Source organism: Nelumbo nucifera, chromosome 4 (genome assembly GCF_055504915.1).
Source record: "Nelumbo nucifera cultivar China Antique chromosome 4, China Antique-T2T, whole genome shotgun sequence".
Taxonomy (NCBI): domain Eukaryota; kingdom Viridiplantae; phylum Streptophyta; class Magnoliopsida; order Proteales; family Nelumbonaceae; genus Nelumbo; species Nelumbo nucifera.
The window spans coordinates 29,899,770-29,921,682 of NC_142652.1; the positions used below are offsets into that span (position 1 = coordinate 29,899,770).

At 35.9% G+C, this 21,913-nt stretch overlaps 1 protein-coding gene and 1 long non-coding RNA gene across 9 annotated transcripts in view; one reads left to right on the forward strand and one right to left on the reverse strand.

Annotated features, from left to right (window-relative positions):
- The window catches only part of LOC104587735 (DNA ligase 6-like), a 58,508-nt gene extending 42,820 nt beyond the window's left edge, over window positions 1-15,688 (forward strand). For both annotated transcript variants that reach the window (XM_088903920.1, XM_088903921.1), the window contains 3 exons: window positions 1,702-1,804; window positions 5,467-5,595; window positions 11,809-15,688. In XM_088903920.1, the coding sequence (XP_088760046.1) occupies window positions 1,702-1,804; window positions 5,467-5,595; window positions 11,809-12,000 (424 nt within the window). In that variant the 3' untranslated portion in view covers window positions 12,001-15,688. The remainder of the gene's footprint in view (window positions 1-1,701; window positions 1,805-5,466; window positions 5,596-11,808) is intronic.
- Window positions 1-16,521, reverse strand: part of LOC148792119 (uncharacterized) — a 60,954-nt gene extending 44,433 nt beyond the window's left edge. For 3 of the 7 annotated variants that reach the window (XR_016085716.1, XR_016085711.1, XR_016085717.1), the window contains exons 1-2: window positions 15,838-16,521; window positions 9,607-11,802 (exon numbers count right to left, since the gene is read on the reverse strand). This is a non-coding gene — a long non-coding RNA (uncharacterized LOC148792119). The remainder of the gene's footprint in view (window positions 1-9,606; window positions 11,803-15,837) is intronic. The other 4 variants (XR_016085713.1, XR_016085712.1, XR_016085715.1 and 1 more) reach the window with 3 other exon arrangements.
- Between the last annotated feature and the right edge of the window lie 5,392 nt (window positions 16,522-21,913).

A 21,913-nucleotide genomic window follows, 5' to 3' on the forward strand; every position in this document is an offset into this window, starting at 1 on the left:
ATAGTAGAAAAGTCGGTATATTAGAGATGGGGAGATCCTAAAAATAAATTATTGAACAAATCCAATTTTTGTTGCTTTTGTTAATCACTCCAAGTTTTGATCAGCAGTGAGTATCAATTACTCTATTTTTTGTTACTTCTCCTATAGTCCCACTTTTAAATGTTGCATTGAGCATGTAGTGCCATGTATTATGGATGGCATTTGCATGGTCTTTCCAACTGATCAGTTTTTGCTTAAATTTTGATCAGCAGTGAGATGTTTTTTTTTTTTTTTGATAGGTAAAAGTTCATTAAGAATTCTTTATCAGCAAAAAGATAAATATCTGTTACAAGCATCCCCAAGGGAGGTGCAAAGTGCAGCCTCACTCTTTAAAAGAAAAAAAAAAACAGCATAAAAATTACAATTGGGCCCAATTCCACTGATCCCTAGTTGCTGCTTGCTTGGCTAGATAGTTAGCAAATGCATTAGCCTCCCTTCCCACCCATTGTATAGTTAAATTCATATGTTGTGTTACCCATTTGAATTTTTTCATTTCATTTCTATAACACCATATCACTGGGTCTAGATCTCTAAGCCAATCCACCACCACCTTGGAGTCCCTTTCTATCACCAAATTCTCCAGGCATATTTCTTTTGCAATCTGTATACTTTGTAGGACTGCATAGGGTTCAGCCCTTAAGGAGTCTCCATATCCCATCGGTCATGAGTAGAGTTCTCTCAGATTCCCATCCTTGTCTCTTATGGTCCCACCAATTCCAGAAAGACCTGGGTTGCCCTGACTACTCACATCAAAGTTTAGTTTCATAAAGCCTTCAATGGGAGGTGTCCAAACCAATCGTGTTTTAGTCTTTTGCACTAAACTAGAAGCCACTGAAAACCAATTCCTCCAAATGTCATCAAAGGAGAAATGTCTAAACAGTTCCATAGTTTGTAGCCAATGTATAGTTCTGGTCATTACACAATCCATAATTTGTTGTTTGCTTCTCTCCTTTTCTTGGAAGATCAGTGAGTCACAATTGTTCTTCCCTTAAATACAATCATCAAGAAATTCAACCAAGAATGTCAAAGATCTACCTTCCTGTCTCAGATTGTTTTTTTTTTTTTTTTTTTTAAATAAAACTAATGGTTGTTAGTTCTCAAATGGATGTTATCATATTGCCTATTTCCAAGTGTTACTTCCTGTTGCAGATTTGGTTTATGCTTTATTTATTTATTTTTTGATGAATTTTGGTTAATGCTTTATGTACTATGAATTTGTTTTTTTGTGATACTTTTCCTTGCTTGTTTAAGCTGTATTCTCCTTTTTAAGCAATGAAATTTTCTTTATTTATCTTCAAAAAAAAAAAAAAAACATAAGCTCTAGCTTGAAATGCTGCAAGTGCCCAGATCCTTTCTGAAAAATTTAGTTTCATTCTATTGTATGTTTATAGCATGTTTGAATTTAGAGGTTGCTAATTCTTTCCCAAACGACCTTAGCTGGAATTGGTGTAGATTCTGCAGATAATATGCTTTATATGTTTTTGGTTTTTTGGTAGCTTACAGCCTTTCACCATTCATGTTCCTTCTTGGGATGGGTGGGTGCTGCTTGTTCCTTGCCCTTTATTATTTTTCCAATCATCCAAGGAAAAGGAAGGAAGGTGTACCATGTTTTTCTTATGCAAATTAACTTGTTATGTTGCTACTTATGTTGGAATTCTTCAGTGTGGAAACAGGCAATGGAAGTTCTGCTAGAAAGAAGGCCCTCATTGTAAATCTTATATGTTCTTGTAGAGAAAAAGAAGTGAAGTTTCTTATTCGAACACTGGTAAGATTTTGTGATATTCTTTTGGGACAATTATATGGGTTATTAATATTGGGCTTCTATGGGTTTCTCCTTTTCCTAATTGATCTTCTATGGGTTTTTATGTGCAGTATATATGCATCTGAGAAATAAGGCAATCAACTTCCTAGTATTTTAATATTGAAATAATGTTGCTTGGGATGCAACTGGCTTTACTAGAGGACAAAAATCCAGAATAGGCATGGGGTGAACAATGTTATAAAGGAAGATTTTTTTTTTCTTTTTTTAAGCTCCCCACCAGGCTTATATAAAGAAGGTCTTGCCCTCCCTGATTTCCTAAAATTAGGGAGCTTTCATTCATGGTAGACAGATAGTGGATCAGGTCCTAATTGCCAATGAATGTGTTGAGGAGAAGAAAAGGAAGAGAGAGAAGGGGTTAGTGTGCAATTAGACCTATAAAAGGCCTATAGCTTGGTAAACTTGACCTTCCTCCTGGAAACTTTGGGTAAATTTGGTTTGGGGGAGAGATGGTGTGACTGGATTAAGGGGTGTATCTCTTCTTTTCGTTTCTATATTGTGGTCAGTGATGGGGTCAAAGGAAACCAAATTTCACCCTTCCTATTTACCTTAGTTGTAGAAGTGTTAAGCATGATGATTGCAAAAGCTTGGGTTGGTGGTTACCCAAGTACAATTTGCCGATGACATCATTGTGTTCTGTGAAGAGGAAAACGAGGAAGTGATGGGGAACCTAAAATCAACAGGTTCAAACCTGGAGAAGAGCTGTATTGTGGGTATTAATATGTCAGAGGAGGATCCAGGTGCTTGTGCAAAATAGTTGGGATGTGAGTTAAGATCTTGACCCATGTGTACCTAGACCTTCCCTTAGGATAATCCTACAATGCTAAGTTTTTGGAACCTGTCTTGGGAAGGTTTATACCAAGATGTTGGGTCTCTGGAAAAGGAATTACATTTCATTGGGAGGTAAAATTACCTTGATCAGAACCACTTTAGCCAACTCGCCAGTTGTCACTCTACTTCCTATCTACACTTGGGTTACTTGCCAATGTGGCAAGAAAACTGGAAAAATGTCTGGGAGACTTCTTGTGGGAACCAGGTGAAGGGAAGGAAGATCACCTAGTGAAATGGGACATGGTATGTAGAAGTAGGGACCAGGCCCACCAAGGTGGTCTAGGCATAGGTAATCTTGTGGAGAAGAATGTGGCATTACTGAGAAAATGGCTCTGGAGATTCCCTCTTGAACAGGAAAGCTTGTGACACAGGGTTATAGTGAGCATACATGGTATGTTGGATACTAGTTTGGACACTAGGGTATCCTACCAGGCCTCTTCAGCTTCCCCTTGGAAGTCCATTCACAATTTACTATCAGTCTTCTTGTCTTTTCTAAGGTATGATGTTGGGTGTTGCAACAAAGTTAGATTTTGGGAGGACTTATGGCTAGGGGACTCCACTCTTAAGGACCAATTTCCTTCACTTTATTCTCTCTCCCTTTACAAGAATGAACCCATCTCAAATTTCATGGACTTATGTCTTCTCATGGACTTAGGTTTCAGTTGGGGCCTTAGGGAGGGGGAAAGCTCGATAGTTGTTGAGTTTCTCTCAATAATTGATATTCATGTGGTACTATATAGAAGTACCAAACAACACTTTGTTGTATTAAGCTCTCCTGGAAGTTACAAATTCCTGTACAAGTTGCTTCTCCCAACACCTCCTCTAGCCAAACTAATTAGCTAATGAATTGGCTTATATCTAGATCCAGATGAACTTGGATGTGTGCTCTGGATTCCAAAGTTCTAGCTGCTTTATATGTTGTTGAAAGAGACCAAGGGCCCATCTCTCCCATTCTCTCTCATCAAACTAATAACCAAGGGCCCTTTTCTCAAAAAAAAAAAAACTAATAACCACCTAGAAATTCCATGAACTCATGATAAACCAAAGGAGTGCATCAGAGGAAACCATTGAAATAGCATCGAGGTCTCTGTTCAGGCAGTACCTCCAGACTCAATAAGTGTCCTTGTCAAAATAATATCCTCCTGATCTCTAAGGGCTTCCCATACTCTGAGAGTTTCAGGGCTTCCAAAGGAGCCATCAAAGTTGAGCCTGTCTATTCATTTTGGGGAGGGGGCAGAACTTTGTAAGTATGTGGGTCAGGTATCTTCAGATGATACTACTTATAACCACAGTTTTCATTCAGAGTAAATTTGACAATGTTGTACCTTTTGGGAACATTTGTTGGAAAGATGTGGTCATATGATTATGTAAAGTAAAAGTAATATAATATGCATTTTGGTTTTAGTGAAATGGGGTAAAACAGAAAATATCAAATCCACATGCCATGATTGTATCTTTCAATATTGACTCTTTCTTGACTTTGCAATAGTGTGTATTTTGTTTTACTAAATCAGTGGGTTCAATGATTTAGGGCATCAATGGAATTTTTTTGAACAGTAAAAAATAAAATTCATTAAAAAAAGAAAAAGAAAATACACCCTAAAGAGGTGGCGAGGCAACACCTCCAGAAAGAGCTAAGAGCAACAGGCACCCAAAGCCCAAAACAAAAGACCCCCAAACATCTTACAGATCCAAACCTCCCAAAAAACAGAAGAAGCCAGTAACCAATACTTGAAACATCCCCTTGGGCAAAACAAGCTGAATCTGTGAACTAAGATGAAAAAGCCACAGACGTCCAAACCTCTCCTTCTCACCTGCTTCAATACCAATGTTTCCCCTCACTCTTCATCAACAATGTCTAATTCCTCTCCTTCACCTTCCTCTCAAGCCTCGCTCCCTTCCCCAGCTGCATTCCTCTTGTTAATTTCCTGTCTTCTATTCTGCTCAAAATGTTTGATTGCCTTCCTTACCACCGCTTCTCCCCACAAAAAGAAAAGGCCAAGAGATTTCTCAACTGCCACCTGTCTGTCAACTTTTTTATCAATGTCGGTTTTTTCTTTCTCAGAGATATTTAACTTGGGGAATTCTTCAGCTTTTTTCCTTCCTGTCTCCCTCTCCCCCTCTCTACTTTCCTCTTGGATCTTGACCTGAACTCTTCCTTTTCCCTCAATCTTCCCTCCTCTGTCATCAAGCTTCATTTTCCTCCCTCTCTCCTGTAGGTGCTTTCTCACTCTGATTACTTGAATCGATGTCCTGAGCCTTCTTGCCTTAGTCAGCTTCTGAATGACTCAGATAGTTCTGAGTTCTGTATTTAAAACTGATACTTTCTCTTCTTTTTTGAGGGTGGATTTCTTTTTTTTTTTGGGGAGGGGGGGGGGCTAAAGTTAACATACTGGTACATTATCTCATGTACAGTTTCTTTTGACTTAATGAACATATACTTTACCTTTTCCAAAAAAAAAAAGATATTCTTAACAAATAACAATACATGTGTCTATTTTATCATTTAAGTTACTTTGATCTAATTAGAAATAATACCTTTGTATCACTGTATTTTTGTAAAAGATATATTCTTGGGAAAATATATAACTGGGGTATGAGTTCCAAAATACATAGGGCAGGTTCGATAGATCTGAAATGCATGAACTGGAGTAAAAGCAAGATCTTCTGCAACAATGAATTCCATATTTCACAATTATTCATTGTTTTGTTAATTTTCAGTCATAAATTCACTTTTTATGTAGTTTTTTTTGTCTGAAAATCTGTTTCAAGTGCAGGTTCGTAATTTGCGAATTGGGGCCATGATGAGAACTATTTTGCCAGCATTAGCACAAGCTGTTGTACTAAACTCATTCTCCAGTCCTCTTGGTGAAGGAACACTTGGAAACCTAAAGGGGAAACTTCAGGTTTGATGCATATAGCTTCAGTATTTTTTTTTTTTTTTTGAGAAAAATTTAACCAGGATTCATTAAAGGAAGAAGAGGTACATGAGAAGATGTACAAAGCAGGGGAAGAACCCCTACAAATTACAAAGGAGGAAGCTTGTCGCTATACAAATGCTCCAAATACACACCACATTTGGCTAAGCCATCTGCTGTATGATTGTGTCCCCTAGGAATCCAAACTAATTTTACAAGGGGTAAGCATCTCTATTGAGATCATTGACTGAGAGTCCTTTGAACAGATTGTCAAAGAGGCATTTGTTTCTTTCATCCCAAACTCCCCACAAGACTGCATGTAGCACTGATTGTCAATAAACTTTATCCCTTTTACTTAAACCTGTTCCTTGCCATTGATGCAAAAAGTCCATAATGTGCTCTGATATAACCCAGTTGTGACCAGCCATTTTAAAGAAATGGAAACAAATCTTTTGGGTGAACTTGCAGTGAAGAAAAATGTGATCTGCTGATTCACCTTCACTGAAGCATAAAATGCAAACATGAGGAGAGATGGACAGTCTTCCCAAAAACTTTTTTCTGCAAGAGATCACAAGTATTTAATTTCTGGAGACAAGCTTCCCAGACAAAGAAACAAACTCTTGAAGGGATGTGGCTGCACCAGATCTTCTTAAAAGGAAAGGAGGAATGCTGTTCATCAGCAATCAAAACCTTGAACAAAAGACTTAGAAGAGACTTTGCCAGTAGGGTGAAGGGTCCAGATTCGGTTGTCAGAATAGGAGGGGGAGATGTAGGCTTCTTTAAAGGTCTGAATTAAGTCTATTAATTCCGAAATCTCCGAATCCCTTAGATCTTCTGAGTTGAAGGTTTAGGGTGTTCTCAACAGTTTGGTCTGGAAGGCAGGAAGAAATAGTGGGTTCTTGGTCAAGGGTAAGGTTAAAAAATCTAGGGAAAGAGGCTGCAAGGGTAGTTTCCCCCCACCAAAGGTCTTTCCAGAATTTTATTTTAGAGCCATTTCCCACTTTATATCTTATAAAAGCAAAGAAAGATGTATGGGTGGAGATGATACCTTTTCCAAGGATTTGTGGACTTTATCCTGTTCAAATGGAGATTGCTAACCCACCCATTTACATTTAATCCATATAGCTTCAGTAATTAATTTGCTGATTTAACCAATCACTCTATCTTACACTAATGAATTTTTCCCTTGTCAGTACTAGTTGTTGATGGAATAGTTTTGGTATTCTCTCTCTCTCTCTCCCCAACCCAATAAAAATTAGAAGACAACTTAATAGAAGGTTTTAAGTTTTAACATCATCACCATAGCTTATACAAAACAACTATGATTGAATAAATAATTCTAGCTTCTTTATATGCTTTATATTGTATGGTGTCTCACCAGCTTGTTCCATTCCCTTTCTAGCTTGAGATTTAAAAGTACATAGATTCTCCATCTCAGCATGCTCAGTATTTCATCTGATTGGGCTAGTTTTGGCTTCCCTTGGATGAGCTCTGGTTTTCCTTGTTTCCTTGTTTCTTTCATTTTTGATGGGTAACTTAAAACTTCATTAGTTAAGAATATGCATATTAGTATAGCTGCCAAGCAGCATCAAGTGGTAACGTCAGTTTCCTGATCCTATTTCCATTACTTTTTTTCACAAAAGACTGGTTTAAAAAATCCCTTTTCTTCTTGTTTGTATGTGATCATGAAACCCCCAGAAAAGCTGATTCTTATTAAGACCCAAGGTTCAAAGTTTCGGTACAGCTCTGTGTATTGGCAGGGGTGTATCGGTTCTTTGAATGTTACTCCTTTTTTTTTTTAGTTCTTTTTTTTCCAAGTTCCAGTTTTAAGTATATTTATATATCATAGTTTTTAAGGTGCCAACGCGAGGCTAGGCGACAGGAGGGCGCCTTGTCGCCTAGTCGCCTAGGCGATGGGTTTTTTTTTTTTTTTAAGTAAAGCCATATATCCTAGGGTAGCTCCCTAGGTTCCATAACCATCTTTCCTTAATAGTTATCCATAATTTTCATAAGTATAAATTTCATGTTTTAATTTTAGAAAATCAACATTTTATGAGAAGAAAACAAACAAAGGAAAGAAAATTCAAAAAAATACAGGGGATGAACCCCTAGTTTTGTTATAGGAAAAGAAGAAAAGGAAAGGTGGAAGAAGAAGAACTGTAAGAAGAAAATGTGTTGATTAGACAAAATGTTAAGTTCTTCCCTTGCTTATCAAGTTCAGGTTCTGAAATCTTTGAGGATCCAATCAGATGAAAACTTCGATATGATATGCCCCGTATCGGGTGTATTGTATTGTATCTTTGGCGCCCCAATACACATGTTTACAGGTGTTTTCGGGAACCCATTTTTTAAAATAATATATATATATATATATATTTAAAAATGAAATTGAAAACCAAAGAAATAAAAAAATAAGGGGAGTATCGTTATAAGTACTGATACACCTCTGCCAATACACAGAGGTGTATCGATACTATGAACCATGAGTTCAATACAGCAGTTAGCAATGTTTGTGGTGATTAAACCCTAACAAATAAGAAAATAATAAAAAGAAAATAGTACATAAACACATAAAATGAGTATTCTAGTTTAATAATGCCTATTTTATAATTATAATGTCAAAAAATATAAAATATAAAAGTATTTTATAACATAGTGCACAAAGGTATCAACAAAACCTTTGTGTGTTTATAACATAGTGCACAAAGGTATCAACAAAACCTTTGTGTGTTTAATAATGCCTATCTTAACTGGGCGAGGCGAGCCTCCAAGGACGCCTTGTCGCCTAGGCATTGCCTTGACAACTATGTTATATATATTATTTAAAAAAAAGGGTTCCCGAAGACACCTGTAAATAGGTGTATCGGGGACCAAAGAAACTTTGAACCTTGTTAAGACCATCCTTGGCCAAGGTATCAACAAAACCATTTTCTGATCTGCGAGTCCATGAGTATGTGATGCTTGAATCTCTTGTTGCTTTGATCTCCCTCGTGATGCTTTTGTATTGCCAAATTCCCATGCTGTCATTTTTAATCTAACCCACTACAACCTTCAAATCTCCTAAAATCAAATCTGTGAAATTTAGTCACCTGCCTATTTTTAAGCCATGAGGGATTGCCAGCAGTTCTGCTCTCTTAGAGTTCCAAAGCCTGTTGGACCTGGGAACATGGCTCTAATGTTTCCATTTACAATCTCTGGTAACTCATCCAGTGCTGGAAGGTCCGGGATTGCCTAAGATGTAACCATCAAAGTGTAGATTGTAAGCATTGTTGTGGTGGGTACCATTGTAAAGATCTCTTGGGCTTTAACATAGATGATTAAGCCACCATTTTCCATCTTCTGATTTTTCTGTTCCCGTCTTGCTATTCATCTATCTGATCAACTACATCTTTGCTAGCCTCATTATGAAAATCTTATTTTTGTGTATTGGCCCATTGCCAATTTTATAACAACGGCTCATTAAACAACATGCTATTATCCTAGACTGCTTGGAAAAAGAGGAAGAATATTTTTGTTCAATAAACATTCTCAGTCTTATCGTCAATCTTAACACCCCTAGAAAAGGGGAAAAAAACGAGAGATGCAACAGTTAAGAATTATGGTGGAAACACTTTTCAAGGTCTTCTGCCTTGTGGATAGATGAGCGAAGCAGTGGAATCAGTTGTTATGTCTATCTTAAGGTCACTTTTCTCGACTATTGCTTTTTGCGTCATAAATTTGCATGCATATATACTTTAGCTCTTCTGGCTTAGTTTAAAACTAATAAAAGTTAGGCATCCCTTCCATACATAGTTTTACATTTAATCCAACTATAGTCACATCCAAGGTTTAAAATATTGCAACGTATCGGGCCGTATCGGCCGATACATATTGTCCCAATAAGATACTGATGTGGACAGTAAGACAAGTTACATGCAGTACCTCAAGTATACAGCAATAAGCACAAGAAATACCAAGCTGAAAACAACAAAATAAGTTGAATTTTTATGGGTTTCAGACCTGAACCTGAAGTAAAACTCCTCCTGGAACAGTTCCGCTACAGTAACAATGGCAGCAAGCTGGCCTCCTGCACGGACACGCAGTGATGGAGGGATTGGAAGGTGCCAAAATAGATCAACTCCTCAAAACCCAAGCTCCCAATGCTTGAAAACCCTAGCTGGGGCGAGCTACAGCTCAAACAAGAGAGAAAGAACCAAAAAGACCCCTACAGAAACAACCCCCTTCTCTTTTATAAGACTCACTGGCTTGGTGGACAAGCTAGTTAAAATATTTACACATAAGCCCGTAGAATGTTTCCCTCTCACCAGCAACTCCTTAAGAACAAAACTAACTTCAAATGAACCCCTAAAAGATTACTTTTGTTACAAAAAGACCCAAGAGACCAAAACCCAACAGAGATGCACCCAAACTGCCCCTGACCAAAAATCTGACTTATAGAATGATGAAAATACTCCTGGTCCCAAACTGTCAACAAAGCTACCCAAAAACAACAATTTGGGATCCTACTACAAGAAAAACATGCAAAACAGAATACATACACACATTTCCTTTTTTTTTCTTTTTTTTCTTGCCTCATCAGATACCAATACACGGAATGTGTAAAAATCATGTGTTACGTTTCTTTTCGTATGTATCAGCCGATACGGGCCTGTATCGGGCTGTTTCGGATCTGTATCAACCGATACAAGCCCGAAACAGGTTGATACAGACCAAATCATTTCGGTTCCCCTTGTTCCATTAATTTCATTAATTCATATTTAATACCGAATCTCTCTCATTAATGTCATTTATGCTCCTATATTTAAGTTTAACTTCTTCATTAATTAGTTAATTACTCCTATATTTAAGGCAAATTTAAATTTAAATTTGAATTTTAGTGCCTAATTACAATTCTATCAATAATGCTAATAAGACCAACCAGAAAGCTGACTTAGAATTGGGTAATTATTATAGAGCAAACAGAATGCAATAGACAAATTTCCCAGAATATACAATTTTATTACAACTTAAAACTAAGTCATTAGCAAAAGAACAATTCATTAAAATTTAAAAACCATATGCTCCATAAAGAGTTTTCCCCAATGTTTGATTATGTACACTTTAAGATTAAATATATTTCAAAATTGTGGTCCTTAATAAAGTAGTAAACCCCATCTCTTAGGTTGCTGGCTTTGTGGTATCAAATTGCACATGGCATTAGAGGATTTCTAAAATGCAAACTAAAATTGCATACCAAAGCAAGTTCTTGGCCAATTAAAATTACACTAGAAAACCTCAATTACCAGCCATAAGTGTGACAGGTAATGGATCAGAACATCAACCAAAGGATGGCCCTAACACTTGAATTTGGACCCCTTTTGCAGGTAATGACTTTTTATGACCAAATTTAGTCATAAAAAGCCATTAATCTCCCTGGTTTGATAAGGGCAGCACAGTGCACAAGGCTCCTGCCAATGCAGGGTCTGGAGAGGAACAGATCTCCCTGATTTGATCAAACAATATAATAAATCCAGTCTCCAACTTTAAGTTGCAACATTTTCAAAATCAATAAAATCCCAAATAATATTGCAATTTTGCAACATAACATCCCTGTTATAAAATTGAGAAAGCAGAAGGGATTATGGTTTATACTATATATATGACTCAATCTTATCCAGTTAATGGTCCTTGGTGCCCATAAGTTCCTTTCTAGTTTCTACCAAAATCAAACAGAATTGCCTTGTATTAAATTATTTCCAATTATCACAAGGGCAGAAAACCCTAAAGCATATAAATACATGTCCAACTCTTAATCCTTGAGCAGTGACTTAATTCTACAAATTCATATAAGATATTGCATAGAGTACCTATAACATAATATATTATGAGCATAGTTTTCAAGGCGCCAAGGTGAAGCTAGGCAATAGGGGGCACCTTGTCACCCAGTCACCTTGGCAATTATATTTTTTTACATGAACCCTAGGTAATACCCTAGGTTTCATGACAACAAGCAACCAGCAACCATCTTCCATTGCAAATTATCTATAAACTTCATAAAAAAAGTATTGCACCTCTAAAAGTTAAATTCTTTTCTTGGGTGGCCACAAGGGAGAAGTGCCTTACAAAAGAAAGTGCTGCTAAGGGCTTTATTGTACCAGACTTGCTGTACCCGCTATGTGGCTTTGACACCAAATCCTCATATCACCTTTTCATTCACTGCAGGTTTTCAGCAATAGTATGGAATCACTTTATAAACTCAGTCCAATTAAACCGGTGCTTTCCACTTCCAAGGGCAGTGAAAGAACTCTTACAAGGATGCAGGTTTCTCAGGCATGTCCAAAAAATGGAAGATTTTTAGGCAGCTATGCAAATGCAGTATGGCTATTTGGATTCAAAGAAGTAGCAGGGTTTTAAAGCAGAAAGAAAAATCAGAGGCAGGGGTGATTAATTTTGTAGCAAAAGGAACTAAAGGGCTGGATGACTATATCTGATGTATTTTAAAATGATTTTTTTCTGCTACTTTTTTGAGAATGATATTTTGGGGGCTCTTAAATGTAATTATATCTGCACAGCATCTCATTGTACAGGATCATTGACCTTTTGATTTGATGCTAATACAATATACTTAACCTTTTCTCACAAAAAAAAATCATAAAAAAGTATAAGATTCATATTAAAACATAGAAAAGCAACATATCTATGAGAAGAAAAAGAACTAAGCAGTTTGACTATTTCAAGTCATATCCTTTTTAGTAAAAAAAAGTTCCTGATACCAAGGGCAAGAACTAAGCAGGACATCTTATGCCTCATGATCTTACCAGCATATCTAAATACCTTAGACAAAAAATAGCATCAGGCTATTAGTTATGTCATGATCGTTCAATGAAAGTTTTGCCCATAAATTTACTAGTTTTAATGTAAATTGTATTAATATCAAAAGATGTGTACAGCTACCAGAGTTGCTTCGTTTCAACATTTTTGCCCTTCAAGCAACTATTACATTAAATATCATTTTATTAATCATTTCTTCTCCTTAAAAATTGGTTTTGTAATTTTGTCTTCAAAGTGAGATATTAGATGCTATTATCTATATGCATTCGCAATTTATCAGCTTTTCAAATACGGGAAACTCCACCCTTTTTTTTGATAAGTTGGGAAACTCCATCCTTTTGCTTTATCTTTTATGGCAGATAACTATGACTCGGTGTAGAAATATTTTTTAATCTATAACTACAATCAAGGAAGATCTTATCAATGCTTTAGATGGGAGGAAATAAAAACTTCTGCTAAACATTAATAACAGGAATAGAATGAGATACAACCAGAATTTAACTGACAAAATGTAAAACCAAATGAGTTTTGTTGCAAAGAGCATTTATACAAATAGTCATTTGTAAAATGTCTCCGTATGGTGGATTATGGGTGCAAATGAAAGATCTTAGAGACAATGAGACAGTGAATGAGATAATGAAACTGATTACCAAAGCCTTAACCTCTCTAACAAGAAATTTAATGCACCATTTAAAGAATGAGATCGAAAGTAATAATCAAATTACATTTTATGCCATCACGTCAGAGAGGGATCAAATTCAAAAACAAGAGTATTTTAGTCAAGAAAAATGTTTTTCATGGTTGTATGCTTCAAAGGAAAAGACCAAATCAGTGCTTGTCCCCTAACTGGTGTGTCCTGTGTAAATTGAATGGTGAGACTGTTTTCAACCTTCTTATATCTTGCCCTTTTGTCAGTTTTATTTGGAATTGGTTTACTTTCCTTTTTGGGTGCAGGTGGTCCTCTCCTGACAGGGTGGAAGGCTTATTGAATCCTAATGGTATCAGTGGTAAGACAAGGAGGGGAAGGATTCTTTGGAGGTATACTAGAGCAGCAATACTTTGGACCGTCTGGGAGGAAAGAAACAATAGGATATTTGAAAGTAAAAAAAAAAATGCAAGGAAGCTTTAGTTGAAACAATAACATCGAGGGTGGCTCATTGGGTAAAAAGTTTGAAGCTGTTTTCAGCCTTTAAGGTTGAAGATTTCTTCAGGGTTTGGAAACTTATTGCTGCTTCATCATCTATGAGACGACAGTTTGTTGAGACTTGGTCCCCTCCAATAGACGATTGGAAGAAGCTAAACTTTGATGGGAGTTGTGTGGGTAACCCAGGCCCTTCAGTATTGGGGGGCCATTAGAAACGAAAATGGTTCCATCATTGCCCTGTACTCCGGTCCTGTGGAGGTAGGTGATGTGACAAGGGCAGAGTTTCTAGCTGCAGTATATGGGGTTGAGAAGGCTAAAGAGTTGGGGATCAATAGATTGATCATCGAGGGAGATTCAAAAACTATAATAAAATGGTTGCAGAAAGGGGAAGGGGTGACATGGCAGTTGAAGAATGATTTCAGAAGATTTAAATGGATGTAGGAACATGTCAATTCAGGTGGGATGGGTAAGGAGATCTGCCAACAGTTTGGCAGATAGCTTAGCAAAGCAAGGGGTTCAAAGAACATATATGTTTTGGGCACATTTGTAATTCTGTACTGGGTCATGTAACTTATTGTTGTATCCTAAAGTATTTTAATCAATAAAAGTTTCAAAGTTATTGATAAAAAAAATAATGTATATACAAATAAAAATGAAACTATATTACTAACCATTGCTTCTAAACACTTCCAATAACCTTTATGACATTTTAGAAGTAGAGATAAGTGCTTTGATATATTATGCATCCATTTGAATGAGTTACAAAACCCTAAGGAAGACCTTGCTATGTTTGGTCATTACCATCTTCATGTTAGATTGAATAATCAGAGAAAGCTACATTCTGTTCCTCATCAAAATAATAATGTATCATTTATAGTTAATGGGGTAAAAAAGTATAGCGAGCACTGTGTATGATACTGAAAGTTATTCTCAAATGATCTCTTTGATAGGGAAAAGGGTAAAATATATATTAACTACGATGTATGCATGGCATAGATGTTGTTCGAAAATGATTGTTATATATCAAATTTTACATTTTCACTCCCAGCACAAGATATTAGTTTACATTTTCCTTGCAGTCTCATGCCAAGCCCTTCATTCATGGCATGAAGGCAGTTCCATTGCCTATCCAAATAAAACAAAACATGGATGAGGGATATTGAGACTTCTCATTGATTCAACTAGAACAACTTACTACTTTTGAACGGTTTTCTTCTATTAATCAACACCTTATATCTATACAACTACCTGAAATATGAAGGAGCTTGTGGAATTTTTTGACTAAAATACCCCTATTTTTTAATTTAATCCCTTTCTAATTATAAGGGCAAAAAATGTATTTCGAGCTACTACTTGTCACTTCATTCAATTCCTTCTTATTAAGTCTTATATTTAACTATTCCCTCACATTAAATCCTAAATTTAAGGTTTTTACATCATCAAAAATTCTATTAATCAGATCTATATCCAATACTTAAACAATATAAGACCTTTTTTAAACTGACTTAAAAATGAAACTGTTCTTATGTCCAAGTGGCTGGTAAGCAATTCATCCAAGATGATCAAATGAGCAAAACTATGATATCATAATTAGATAATAAAAATTAAAAAAGGATGATAAAAACACAAAAAAAAATTATGAAAAATACCTAAATTTTGTAGAAACATTCGGGTACATTTAATATTTCATACACATCTAAATATAAACAATAATCATTTTTAATACATGTAAACGTAAAAAAAAAATGCTGCAGAAAAATTTGACACATATTATTAATATTATGATCATCTAAAATTGCCTAGCATAAAGCATTTGCACATCACTAGTGCTTAAAATGGAAATATGCCCCTGATATATGCCGGGTATTCCATTTTCACTTAGTTTCTGTTAGCTATGTGACTTGTGAATACTAATATTACATCAAAAGAAAAATAAATTCAAATGAAAATGTGAGGTGAAGCATAATCTTCATAGTTTATCGATGCAACGGACTTGTTTCGAACAGAATCCACTGCAATTAAATTAAACCCTCGATGACAATATTATATCCCCCATCTGGATGGGCATTTCCATCATTTCCCTGAGCACCCTTTCCGGTTCAACACGATAGACCTATGCCAGTTGACCCTAACAATCAGAATATGACCATCTTAAGAACTCTAGATTACCCTCCACGAACCCAGAAACAATATGCTTATATACCACATCAAAAAGCCGAGAGGTCGAGACAAGCTCAAATTAACAATAAATGAATAACAAATATATAAAACTCTACCATCTTTGAGAGGGATCAGGCACTCGTAAGTGATCTCGAACTGAAAAGGGTTGAGAAACGGCGCCGGATTGTCCAAGACCGTAACGTTTGTGATGTTCACAGCACTCATTGTCTTGAATTGGAAGTAAACTCAGGAACTGATTCCGTCGATAGATTAATCAAAACCCTAGATTCTAGAACATTCATTTAACCTAGGAGCCCTAGCCAATTTATTTTAGGAAAAAAAAAACGAAGAATGAGAAAATAAAAAAGGCAAGAACCGAGGGGAAGAAGATGAAGTAGAAATATGAGATGCAACCGGAGAAATGTAGATTTGCAGCCTAGTTAAAATTTCCAAACAATGCTTTGCTTTATATATACATGAGCTGAGGTTCACCGGCAGTAGACGGTTGACGAAGGAGTGAAGGGTCGCCCTCACTCCAATTTGGCGGGAGATTTTAAACATTTGTTACAAGGAGGCGGGGATTGCAAATATAAGCGCAGCGATGAACTATAGCGATTGAGATGGGGAGTTCAATTGAATAAATGAAGCTGTGCAGACGGAAAAAATAGCACATGAACACGGATTCCAATCCAATGGTATATTGAATCGTTGCACATAGATATTTCATGCGACCAGATCCATAAGATATCTTTTAAAAATAGGGTTACTATGATACGGGAAAAACTTGGAGGAGAAATCAGTCTGTGCCAAAACCGTAAAATCACAGCCTTTGATGCATTGCTGTGGTTATATTATACAGCTTCTTATCCAATTCAGGGTTGGGGTGCAACTTAGATGGGGCTGGGTTGACATTTTTGTAAAATTTTAAGGGGCTTAGCCACAAATGTCGGGAACCAATGCAGTGTAAAATCTTCAAATCAGATTATCTAAATTGCATCCAGAGCCACTTAATACAGTATGGTCAGTTATTTACGGTTTTATCCCAGCGTTACTCCATTCGGAGTAGCTGATTTTATTTTTGTGTTTTTTTAGCAAATTGCTTAAGGCTGCAATAGAATGTGATGTAAATCAAGAACCTGTAAAATTTCTATCATTTCGGTTTTATAAGCGTTTGGAATGAGAGTGTAATTATGATTAACATAAAATTCTACTACGGTTCAGATTTGTTGACATTTGGATAGAGTGGAATCAATGTAAAACTCTCGTCAAGTGTAAAATTTTATATTGATAATTGATATAAATACTACATTGATTTTATTGATGTAAAATTTTACACTTTTTATCACGGTTTTCAAAATATAATAGTCACCTATTTATATGATTTGGTGTATAACATCATTAGTGTATGACGGTTTACACCAAATCCAAATGAAGCCTAAATATCTTTAAAGTTTATGAAATAAGCTATTATATCCTTATTTTTTACATATTATCTTAAAATATCCCTAAGTTTTCTAACAATTGTTATATTCCTTAAATCATAACGGAAATGATGAAATATCAATTTTACTCTTCTCACCAACTATGCATAATAAAGAAGATAGAAATGTCGGTCAGCGATTCCAATGCTCAATAGAAATAGTAATGCATGGACTCATGTTGGTGTTAAACTAAACAAGTGTCAATTTGGGCTTCGGACGACTAACACATTGTAGTTGGTTTAAACAATTTCAAAGTCCAACTGTGGGACTCTCTATCGAATAAACAGGTTAGTGATTGTTATGAAATTTTGGATTTATGGATGTGTATATACACAATGAGTGAGCATGTAATAGCTGTGTGACACATGTCTTAGCTAATGCATTTTTCATCCAAACTTTTTAAAAATTATCCATTATTTTATTACTTTTATCAAAATAATAAAAAAGGAAAAACGTAAATGAATCCCAACTCCTAATACGTTTAGGTTTTCCTTTTTCATTGTTTTTATTTTTTATTATTTTGACAAATATAATAAAATAATAAATAATTTCTGTCTAACAGAACAAAAACGTTTGGATGAAGGGTGCATTAGGTGGGACATGTGTCACACAACTATTACGTGCTCACTCATTATGCTTACCTAATGTGCCTACTACATCCAAACACTAGGTGGATATGTTTTCACAGCCGAGAACTTTGATAGGCGGGCATTGATCTGGGTGGATTCCCTCAATTGAAACAACCATATTCTAACTATAGAGGACACCATCAAGAGGTCTATGGCCTGAAGTGGGCAGCAATTAGCAAGCGGAGGAAAAGATAACCTTCTCCACATATGGGACCGTTCAATCGCCTCGCTCACCGACCCTTCAAGACCAACTTCTTAGCTTTGATTTCGATCTATATATAGGTCCAGAACTCCGATCTCTTGTTAGTCATGGAAGGAAAGCTTCGGCTTACAGACTGCTCTAATGGCGGGGTTCTTGTCACTCATCAAACGCCTTTACTTTACTGCTTACAACTGGGTTGCTTGTTTTGACTAACAAGCTTAATTCTTATGAGTCCTCCAACTTTTTCACTTTTTCAGAAGCTGGATATTTTTGTTCAAATGTGTTTTGTTCTTGTTAACTGTTGAAGTGCTATCTGATTGGTCCATTTGTTTCAATTTGTATGGTTTTAGGTGTCAAGTTCTGTAATTTGCTTTGAAGACTTTGAGGGGTACGGCTATAAACATGTTTGTGATGCTGTTGAAAGACCACTTCAGCTCGCTCAAACGGATACCATTTTGGAGGTATTGTAAATTTTCTTCTAAACTTCTTGACATGAAAGTGTTTGTTTAATTGTCTTTGTGATTAATCTTTTATTTTTTGTTTCTTTTAATTTTGGCACAGATTATTCATGGGCTCCTAGGTGAGAAGCATAGAGCATTTGCAGCCGCTATGGTTTTGAGATGTCTCGGGCTCGTGAAGAGCCCAACTTACACTTGTTAGAGGACCATTCTCGTAGTTCATATGTAGACCCATAAGAGCATCCCACAAAAACACCATGTTACCAAGGCAATGGCTAGAACGTTGTTGTTACTCCAATCAAATAGATTCAAGTAATAATCGTCTACAAGTTTTGGGAGCATCTCGTGTCCTCTCCGAAGACTATAACCCATCAAACAAAACCATAAACTCTAGAATATTGAATACGCCATGGAAAGCAGAACCATCATCAAGAAAGAAAGAAAACCCACTCGAGGAATGTGCCTTCACTCGGCTGTGTGGGCTTCGCTTGGTGAACGGAAGTGCCATATTCTAGGAAGTTTGCGGGGGGCTTGTTCTTGAAAGCGAGAATCCGAGTTCTGTTCATGTTCAGTCTTAGCAAGCTACTTCTTGTAAGGCTCTTTTGATGGAGAGATCGTTGTCTGGTTCTCTTTCTCTACTCTCCCTTCCATTAACTTGGTGGTTCCGTTTCGGCTTTTATGTGACATCATTCCTTACAACATAAACCTAACTTCGATTGTTCCTCCGATACATAAGCTATTTCTTTTCTTGTATTATCTTCACTTAGACAATTTGAGTAAACTCTAAAGAGATGAGAATCCATTTCAGATTTCACATTTCACATTCACAATGCAATCCGAGTGTGTTTTCATTTGTTTGGGATCTATGTACGTCTACCTTATATAACTCAACTTATCAACTGATCACCATCTTTCAATTCTTTTGTTTATAAATACTAGTAGAATGGCCCGTGCGATGCACGGGGTACTTAAAATTAATGGTAACATTCGATTACTTTCATATCTTGGACACATATGAGAGTTTACATTCAATTCAAGCCTTAAAACAATTATGCAATACCAAAAAAAAATAGACTTTTCTCACAAAATGCTAAGATCTGATCTTCATAACGTCCATATAACCATGGTCGCACATACATTGGATTAAATGCAACAAATCAGAGATAAAACTACATTCGATAGTGTTACATACAATGGTGAGTTATCCCAACAAAACACAAACTTCATGCAGAATTGGAGAATCGATGAAGATGTTCCTCTTAACCAATCTCCTTTTTTTTTCAAATTATCTGAAATTTATAAAAACAATTACTACTAATGGTTAGAAGAGATGTCAATTAAGTATCTTGTGTTAATTTACCGAAGCCACCGTTAAATGAGAGAAGTCATTATCTAACAATAAAGAATATTATAAGATTGAAAACCGTGGAGAGTTAATTGTGTGTGCTACCAAGGAATATCCGTGACCATGATGTTGATAATATACAAGCATCCATTCCAATGCTCTTCTTTAGGTCCATGCTTTTCTGTTTATTGAAGGAACCCACCCTTCAATCCTACACCTTTCCTTAATAACCTTTAGTTGCACAACATTTAAAGACACAGTGGCACACCTAATACGTTCCTCATAAATTCTTGATTAGGAAAGAACATACATTGACAATAAATGAAAGATAAAATCAATACATTATAAAATGATTAACCCAACATCATTACCTTATAAATATACTTAAATTGAAAACAAAACAAAAAACAACAAGAAATTAGGAAAAAAAAGATGCATACTATATTCTTATACTTTTGGTCATGTGTCTTGTTCTCATAGTTTCATCGCAAGGGGAGTACTATCTTGCATTTTGCTTTTATGCTTTCAATATATTTAAATTCTCATAGCTTCGTGGTAGGGGGAGTACTATCTTGTATTTTGATCTTTTACTTTCAATATATTTAAATTTGGTTAATTTATCAATAAGAAAATTAAACTAAAGATATAATGAAATAAACAAAATTCCACATATTGAGTTTCACAATTTGATGCTTGGACATTCCGAAGTTGCATCTTTCCTTGACTAATAATTGAACTATATAACTTTATTTATCAAATTAACGAAAAATAACATACTTTAAAAAGAAAGTTGGTAGAATTAAAATTTTCATGTCCAAATGCTTCTTCAAAATTGACAATGCAAGAGCAAACAGGCCCAAGATTTAGTCATACCAAACCTAGAAAACGAGTACATCCACGAAACCATTTGTTACTTGATCTCTATCAAGCACCACTAACAAAATCTTTGTGTCAAACTCAAACTTTGGTTTAAGCCCATGTTAAGGGAAGGTACCAAGTTTACCATGATTGTTGAGCCTTACCTTCATAGCTGTCAGAGGATCAACAACATATAGCCCCCAATTGTTAATGTCTTCTTTGTGGATAACTTTTTGGTGATCTTTACTATTCTAGCATTCTTCTTAAGCATATCTTAGTGGTGGGCATATGGGGCTCTATAAGTATATTTCCTTTGTTATCTTTAAGAGAAGATATATATTATATATATATATATATATATATATATATATATATATATAGATAGATAGATAGATAGATAGATAGATAGGACTCAATTTATTGAAAAAATTACAACTTCATTTATAGTTAACATATACAAAAGAAGTGAAAATTTACTTAAAAAAATGACTATAGTTCATTTTTCTTAGGGTAAATTACAAAGACCCCCCTTATACTATGGGGTCAGTGACAAAGTCCCCCCTGTACATTTTTTGTGACAAAGACCCTCTTGAACTTTGGCCGTTAGACAAAAACCCCCTCCGTTAGCCTTATATTCGTTAACTTTGAAAAAAATTATCATTTGAACGTGTAAAATTTTGTAAATGCCCAAACTACCCTTTTATAATGTTCATTGTCTTCTTGATTGAACCTCAAAACTAACCTCAAGCACTCTCACACCATCCCAAACCCGACCATCGCCAGCTAGAAGTAGCAAGAACTATGCCACAAGCTCAACGACTCAAACTGTCGATCCTTCCATTCACGTAGAAATTTCTAAAGTACTCTATCTATCTCTATCTAGATCTTCGTTTGTTTGTTTGCTTGGTAGACTGAGAGTCTTGAGAATTTTGGGTGGAAGTAATTTAGGTTATTTTGTAGGGAATGGGTGCAAAAGAGGCCATAAAAGCTCGTATCGCTCAAGATGAACAACAAGAACAAGAAGGGAAAGGAAGGAAGCAACTCGTTTTCCTCTGCCACACCATTGTATGCGTCATCTCTGAAGTTGGAGAGTAGAGAGGCGAACTAGTCCATGGACCCTTCGACACAACAGAAGCGGCGCCACTACCACAAAGGCCAACGGGGTTGCATCAGCCATAGCCATCGGAGTTGAAAACATCAACTGTGCGAGTTTGGACGG